Below are 8,407 nucleotides of genomic sequence, written 5' to 3' on the forward strand. Positions count from 1 at the left end.
TGTTCCAGCTGAAACCTGTTTGGCTCAGTGGTAGAGCATTGGTCTGAGGACTGAGAAGTCCCAGGTTCGATTCCGGTCAAGGGCATATACATTGGTTATGGGCACATCCCCAGTAGGGGCTGTGCAAGAGGCAGCTGGTCAATGTTTCTCTCTCATCGACGTTTCTAGCTCTCTATCTCTCTCCCTTCCTCTCTGTAAAAAATCAATGAAAAAAATGTATTTAAAAAACAAACAAACAAACAAACAAAATAGATGTTCCAAAAGGTTTACCTAAATAGCTGTATATGTTGACACCAAACTGAGAGGGAAGTTGAGTGTTATTTTCCTTGTTCCATTTCTCTGAATAAACAGAAAATCAAAAAAATCCATCCTCCAGCCCTAGCTGGTTCAGTCCAGTGGTTAGAGTGTCGGTCTTCGAACTGAAAGTTCTCAGATTTGATCAGTCCAGGGGCAGATGTCCAGGTTGCCCATCTCTAATGACACAGGGAGTCTGAAATCAGACCTGAAATCCAGCTCACATATCTAGAAAGAGATAGAACTTTAATGCCAGCCTTGGTCTTTTCTCAATCTCAATTGTTGGGTGGGGTTGGGATGTTGGAACAGGGAAGCAGATGTTGGATTTGGAGTGAGAAAGGGGACCAGTTTGAAACAACTGTGAGGGAGAAAGGAGATGAAGTAAGCTGAAAGCTCTGAGATAAAGGGACATGGATGGAGCTTAAGAAGGGAATAGAAGATACCTTCTTGGCTAGAAGAGAGCATAGAAACACTTAAATAGAATTCAAATGGTTAGTTTTTAAAAATAAATTATAGAATATTCTAGGTATTCAGAATAGGAGAGAGAAATCTTATGAACTTATGTATGAAAAACTTGTATTCTATAAGTAACTTTCTCCATCTTCTACCTACAGTACCAACCTTTTGCCATTTCTGTGCAGGAAATCTCTACAAGTTCACTTGTAAACTTTTCATTATATAGTTTCAAAAGAGACTATTAATTTACATATTTTTACATTAAATTTTTAAAAATTATTTTAAAAGAAAGAGACATTAGCTAAGACCGGTTTGGCTCAGTGGACAGAGCGTTGGCCTGCGGACTGAAAGGTCCCAGGTTCGATTCCGGTCAAGGGCATGTACCTTAGTTGCAGGCACATCTGTAGTGGGGGGGGTGCAAGAGGCAGCTGATCGATGTTTCTCTCTCATTGATGTTTCTAACTCTCTATCCCTCTCTCTTCCTCTCTGTAAAAAATAAATAAATAAAATATTTTAAAAAAAGAAAGAAAGAGACATTGATTTGTGGTTTCATTCAGTCATGCATTCTTTGGTTGCCTTGTACTGAAGGGTCCCAGGTTTAATTCTGATCAAGGGCACATGCTTGGTTTATGCACTCTATTCCCAGTAGAGGGCATGCAGGAGGCCACCAATTGATAATTCTCTCTCCCTCTCCCCTCCTCTCTGAAATCAATAAAAATATATCAAAAGAAAAAAAGAAATAGTTCCAGAGTAAGGCAATCACATGCTAGGACTTCCGGGCCAATTAGAAGTATTACGATCACTTGCATTGTCCACCTCATTTATCACAAGCCCCAAAATGCACAGTCCTGAAAAGGCTGGCCTCCCTGTGCACAGGTAATATTTCAAAAGGAGAGGGCAATGTGAAGGAGACTTGGGCTTGATCACCCAAACTCAGCACAATGAAAACAAACAATAATGAACACTGGGCACTGGAATTCAAATTACCAGAGGTTTTAAAGAGATGGGGGTGGTGGTATCACTTTTCAATTCCATTTAGAACACCACATTACAAAAGAACTATTTTTAATAATAAGGAAGGATTGAGGGAAAAGAAAAGAAAAAGAATAAACCATTGAATGACCCCCTGTTGTTCCTGATAAACTTCACTCACATCTTCCTCCTCCATTCCCAGTTCTCTTGGAGTGTGATTATCAGCCATTCTCTGACCCTCCAAGAGAAACCTGAGCGAGTTCATTTGGAACTCCCATCTTAGACAGCATGATTGTTTGGGTTTCTTGAGGTGTGTTGTCATTCTCCCTTTAAAGTGAATCTCACTGCTGTCCTGTGTGGGGTGAGGCTATAGTGTTTGGATAGGTTCGAGCCTTGGACTAATGAGAGGGCACAGTCCTCTCATGACCATGTGCAAGTACCAGCGTGGAGGGCAGAGCCCTCCCAGCACAATTATAGCCAACAGCTGTAGTTGTAAGCTTGGACCTGTGGTCCAAACACGTCGCCCCACGTGCCTAAGTCAGTGTTTCCCAACCTTCTCTCATGATGAGAATCACCTGGTGGAGTTGTTAAAACACAGATTCCTGAATCCCAACTAAGAAGTGCTAAACTAGGATTTTTGGGAACATATAGGTAAAATTGTATACTTAACTAGTGCTCTAAGACAGATGTTATATACAGAGCACTAAGTTAGGTATGCAATTTTACCTATATGTTCTCAAAAATCCTAGTTTAGCACTTCTTAGTTGGGATTCAGGAATCTGTGTTTTAACAACTCCAACAGGTGATTCTCATCATGAGAGAAGGTTGGGAAACACTGGCCTAAGTGATATAGGTTGCAAGTACACGAAGCTTGATCAGGTGTATGTAATTGAGTAGGATCGAAACTCATGAGAATGCTGTAAACATCTTGGCCATGCCCTTACTTTGCCTCAGGGCATCTGCTATAAAATAAAGATACTTGTAGTCCGTGGCGCTGCTGGCTCCCCATCAGGGAAGCAGCGTCCCACCGAGTCCCAGCTTTCCTCTCTTGTCTAACATTTTTCTCAGTTCTTTCATCGCCCCCACTTGGATTCACTCTTGGCCGTGCTAGCGTGGCACAGTTTTGTCCAATGACTTTGAGTTAAATGTGTTTTCCTTCTCTCTTATTCCCCGAATTCCCTGTTTAGGGTTTTTCCTCCTGGTCACACATGTGCATGGTGTTTCAGCTGGGGTCTCTGCAGAGAAGTAGCATCAGGTAGGCAGGACCTTGCTTCTGGGCTTACAAATCCTTTTCCCCACAGAACAAGATCACTTTATTTTATTTTATTATTTATTTATTTACTTATTTTTGGTGATGGTTGATGGCAATGATGAATTTGCCTAGATTGTCAAATTCCTTTTAAGTTGCAAAATAATAGATTTTACTTATAATTCCTCCTTAAATATTAACATATAACTGATTTGGACTACCTGACATGCTGTTTATACAAGGAGGGAAGGATTAATGTTGATTGAATTTTAAGTGTTGATATCTTTTTGTCCACAGAAACCACTTTTGAGTTGCGTGTTGCTTGCTTTTTTTTTACCAGAGTCCATAGCTGATCTTCACTTGCGGAACCTGACATTAAATACAGGAGAAAGTGATAGGAAGATTGGGTGTCAGTTGCCCACTGGAACTCTTCTTGGATGCTCCTAGTGCCTTCCACCGAGAGGAAGGCCTGAGCAGACCTCAGCTTCTCACATTTCTTCGCTCCTGGAAAATCTCACTCATTGTAGAGAGTCTCTTCTGATAGATACCTTCACTGCACAATGGAGTCTGCAGCTTCCCTGGCTGAGCTCCAGGCACAGGCCAGCTGCCCCATCTGCCTGGATCACCTGAGAGACCCAGTGACAATTGACTGTGGGCACAACTTCTGTCCCTCCTGCATCCACCAGCACTGGGGAGATCTACAGGACACCTTTCCCTGTCCTATTTGCCTCCACCACTGCCCTGACAGGAGCTTGAAGAGGAACCCCCAATTATGTGATATGATGAAGATTGTTCAGCATATCCCCACCTCAGGGAGCCAGAGGAAACTGCAGGAAGAAATACCCCTGTGTGGGAAGCACAATGAGGCTCTGACCCTGTTCTGTGAGGAAAACATGGAGCTTCTGTGTGCCCAGTGCACGGTCTCCTCAAACCAGGAGGATCAGCGCCTGATCCCCATTGAGGAAGCTGCAGCTAGTCACAGGAGGATGCTCAAAGAGCATATGACGGTCCTCACTGATCACCTTGAAAATGCCGAGAGGGTATATAAAATCCAAGTTGCAAATACTTGGTCAGTGAAGAGAAAGATGAGAAAGTGGAGGAAGAAATTGGACTTTGAATGTGAAGAACTTCAATATTTCTTGGAAATAGAGCATGAGGAACTTGATAATGATCTATTTATAGAAGAGAATGATGTCGAAGAAAAATGTATTGAAAATGGAATGCAAATTTCATACCATAAGCACAGGCTAAGCAATCTGTTAAGTGAAATAGTAGAGAAATGTTTTCAGACAGACCTGGACTTACTCACGGATATTGAAAAGATCCACAACAGCTATGGAAACCTAGAGATGCCTGCAGTCTTTTCATATGAATTAAAGAAGGAGAGTTGCAATCTTCCCCTAGATTATGTGGGCCTGCAAAAAATGACCCACACGTTTCAGGTAGAGTTGACACTGGATCTTAAAACTGCCCATCCAAGTCTCCTTATCTCAAGTGATAGAAAAAGTGTGACATATAAGAGACCAGGTGGTCATTCCAATCCTCAGATACTTACTTCTTATGCAGATGTCCTGAGTTCTGAGGGATTTGATTCTGGCAGGCATGTTTGGGTGGTAAACATAGGAGGCAGAGGTAAATGTTTATTAGGTGTGTGTAAAGAATCTATCCCCAGAGATACTCTCAGATCACCATCCCCAAGCAATGGATGCTGGCATCTTCAGCTCTGGAATCGTACTGGAGAACGGAAAATTGGCGTTTTCCTGGACTACGAGTTGGGACAGGTTTTATTTTATAATTTGAATGACACGTCATACATGTATGGAATCACTGAGAAGTTTACAGGGAAACTTATGCCTTATTTCTCCATTGCATTGTCTTCAGAATCTCTTACAATCAGTGGCTTCAGAATAAAGAGATAAACAATTAGGAAGAAATTTTGTATGTGCTTATTTTCTTCCCTTGTTATTGAAAGGAATACTTACAATAAAGATCCTGATTCCAGTTTTGATGTTTGAATATTAAAAACTTTTAGGATGCACTCTTCTCTCCTTCCTGACTTTGTTCCTGGGAATGCCTATGAAAAAGTCCAGGTGGTCCATCCTTGGGTGCAGGGGGGGGGAAGTTTCCAATAGTGTCAACAGTCTTTCACCAAAAGCACCCAGTAACCACCATCAACACAAGTCCCTTTTCCTGTGCTCTCTGTTTCCTATTCTAATATCCACCCTACTCTCCCACTAAAACCTCAGCATGTTAGTAATAAACGTTTTCATACTCTCCTGGTATGTGGTGAGTCATCATCAGTGTGCACATTCGAAACCAATTGTGGATGCCTTCCACCCTGGCCAAGCAAGCTGGTCACCACCATTGACATTGTCAGCAGGATTTTCCAGATATGAAGCACCCCCACCACGACTTCCTCCTCTGGCTTTGGGTTGTAACACACCTTGCTTCCCTAGGCAAGGGTGTCCTTCCATTTTGCGCTGCATTTGCTGAGTTTAGGGAGGCTGGTAGATTTCACTGATCTAAGTCAAGAATTAGGTAAATACATTCTAGCCCAACCTGCCTTGCTCAGTGGTTGAGCATCAACATAGGATGGGGAGTTGTGTTTTCGTGTTTGTTTATTTCTTTGACTTCCTTATATTGTATACATTCTTTATCTAGAGATGATATTTTATTAGTAAATACTGAAACTATTTCCCCTGGTTTTGTCTATATTCAGTTTTTATGTTTTAAATGTCTTTATTCCCTGGATCACATTTCACAAATGAGGCTTTGGGGGCACTTACTGCTGTTGAAAGGGAACAGAATATGCCACCCTAAAATAGGCCTCTTTGGGGGCTGATGATTTTTGAAAGGCTGCTGATGCTGCAGAATATCTGGTCCCAGGTTCAATTCCAGTAAAGGGCATGTACCTTGGTTGCGGGCACATCCTTAAGTAGGGGGTGTGCAGGAGGCAGCTGGTAGATGATTCTCTCTCATCGATGTTTCTAACTCTCTATTCCTCTCCCTTCCTCTCTGTAAAAAATCAATAAAATATATATTTTTTAAAAATTGGATTTATATGCTGAAGCCGATTTGGCTCAGTGGATAGAGCATTGGTCTGTGGACTGAAAGGTCCCAGGTTTGAGTCCGGTCAAGGGCATTTACATTGATTGCGGGCACATCCCCAGTGGGGGGTGTGCAGGAGGCAGCTGGTCAATGTTTCTCTCTCATTGATGTTTCTAGCTTTCTATCCCTCTCCCTTCCTCTCTGTAAAAAAATCAATAAAATATATTAAAAATAAAAAATAAAAATTGGATTTATGGAAACAAGGTTGTAACTTTCAGAATATTCTAATGTATTGAAGGATCCTGGGCAATATGAAACACAAAGTACCATATTCTTTTCAGCTAACACCTAAGTAGAAAAGCTGCTAAATTTGAACTTAATTCCTGTGTTTTGCCTGCAACTTTTTATATATATATAACAGCAGAGGATATTTTTTCCAATTTTTTTTTTTTTTTTTTTTTTTTAGAGAGAGCAGAAGAGAGACAGAAAGACAGAGAGAAACATCAATGTGGGAAAAACTCATCAATTGGTTGCCTCTTGCATGGGCCCTAACTGGGGCCAGGGCCTGGGCCGGGAAGGAGCCTACAACCAAGGTATGTGCCCTTGACTGAGATCCAACTTGGGACTCTTTGGTCCACAGGCCAACACTCTATTAAGCCAAACCAGCTAGGGCTACATCTTCTTATAGATCCAATCATCTCCTTATCAGTTCATTCACTGAGCCCTCCATTCAACAAACTACATGCTCATTTAAAACTTAATCATTAGAATCCTGGCCACAGAGACAATAGTCAGTGTCCACCCAGGGAGAAAAGACATAAAAAAGCAATGCAGATTTTGCCCTGCTTTTGTGTGGATGACCATTTATTCAGGGAGAGAATTTGGCTTTTCTTCAGGATCACAAATTCCTTTTCTCCAGACCTGTGCCTGAAAAGTGTCTAGTACCATCTGCTGGAAAACTTTTGAACAGAGGGACATACAGAATACTGTATAGTGACAACCAAAGTGACGGACATATTTGGTTACAATCAGCCTGACCAGTTTGGCTCAATGGTTGAGGGTCAACTTATGAACCAGGAGGTCACATACCTGGATTTGGGGCTTGATTCCCAGTAGGGGGGTGGGGATAGGGGTGGGGATGCAGGAGGCAGTAGACTAATGTTTCTCACTCACATCAATGTTTCACTGTCTGCCTCTCCCTTCCATTCTCACTAAAATAAAGAATATATATATATATATATATATATATATATATATATATATATATATATAAATAAGACAATGTGCTGATACAGGATGGAAGTATGTGAAACATAGGCAGGTGTAGGATATGTAGATTGCTCTCCTTTGAGGATATATAGGGACAATGTTCTCTATACAAACATAAATTAAGTCACACCCATATTTTCCCAAGTGAGCAGTGGCCTTTCTTCCCCAGCACCAGGCACGCCCGCCTGGGGCCTGTGACAGCCCCTCCGCACCCACAAGCCGCCCTCTCCCGGGGGCGGGGACAGGAGAAACGGTGCTGCAGGGTCTGGTCTGCTGCCCGGGAACCTGTGGAGACTGAGAACCACAGGATGATTTTGTGAAGCACCAAACGATACAAGAACAGGCTGTGGAAATATCTAGAGAACTTCTAAAGAAACAGGCTGAGACTTTTAGGCAATTTCTTTTTTTTTTTTTTAAACCTTTATTGAGGGAAGTATTACATATTTGCCCTTTTCCCTCCCATTGACTCCTTAGGGCCACCCCTGACCCGTCCATATTCTCTTCAGCAGAGTGAAGGAAATGGGGGGAGGGAGGGGAGAACCAGGTCGCGCCCTTTGACCCGGATGTGGAAGACTCTGGCTTTGCGGGCGGAAGGAGCACACAGCGCCCTCTAGGCCTCGAGGACCCGGCTCAGCGCTGAGCAGAGACCGAGCGGAGCGGGTAGGGGAGCGGGTCCCAGGCCGCGGGAGGGCGGGACTCAGGAGGAGCAGATGCGGCAGCGGAAGTGCGGGAGGCCGGGGCGGGGGGTGCGGGAGGCCGGGGCGGGGGTGCGGGAGGCCGGGGCGGGGGTGCGGCCCGGCGACGGCTCTGGCGCCCCCTGGTGGTGGTGAGGGCGGCCATGGCTGAAATGGCCGTCAGGGCGCTGAGGGCTGCGGGGCTGCGGTTCTCACTGGGCGTTTGGAACCGGTGCTCTGGCCGCTGAGAGGGTCCTGCGGTTCAGAGGCGGAGGCGGAGGGGAAGTTCCGGAGGTGGCTGCGGAGGGACCCCGACTTCAGCCCCCCTTTCTCCCCCAACCCCCTCGGGGCCCCAGCCCAGGGAGCTGCGTCAAAGCCCCAGGGCTCCTGGTGAGGACATTGGGTGCCAGGCCCTGGGCTCATGGCTGTTCCACTTTCTTTATCC

General features: G+C 44.1%; 1 protein-coding gene and 1 pseudogene across 2 annotated transcripts; one reads left to right on the top strand and one right to left on the bottom strand.

The window, feature by feature from the left end:
* Positions 1–429: 429 nt before the first annotated feature.
* On the bottom strand, positions 430–2,932 carry LOC311623300 (small ubiquitin-related modifier 1-like; annotated as a pseudogene). Its single transcript has 3 exons — positions 2,846–2,932; positions 1,863–2,074; positions 430–522 (listed from the first exon to the last, which is right to left on the bottom strand). The product of its transcript is annotated as a small ubiquitin-related modifier 1-like (transcript).
* Positions 2,933–3,531: 599 nt separating this feature from the next.
* On the top strand, positions 3,532–4,890 carry LOC311623301 (tripartite motif-containing protein 60-like; the record flags this gene model as incomplete). Its single annotated transcript, XM_084885312.1, has 1 exon — positions 3,532–4,890. One exon carries the CDS (start codon positions 3,532–3,534, stop codon positions 4,888–4,890), a length of 1,359 nt encoding a protein of 452 aa, XP_084741438.1.
* Between the last annotated feature and the right edge of the window lie 3,517 nt (positions 4,891–8,407).

This window comes from Pipistrellus hanaki, assembly GCF_964339955.1.
Source record: "Pipistrellus hanaki genome assembly, chromosome: 5".
In the NCBI taxonomy this organism is placed as follows: domain Eukaryota; kingdom Metazoa; phylum Chordata; class Mammalia; order Chiroptera; family Vespertilionidae; genus Pipistrellus; species Pipistrellus hanaki.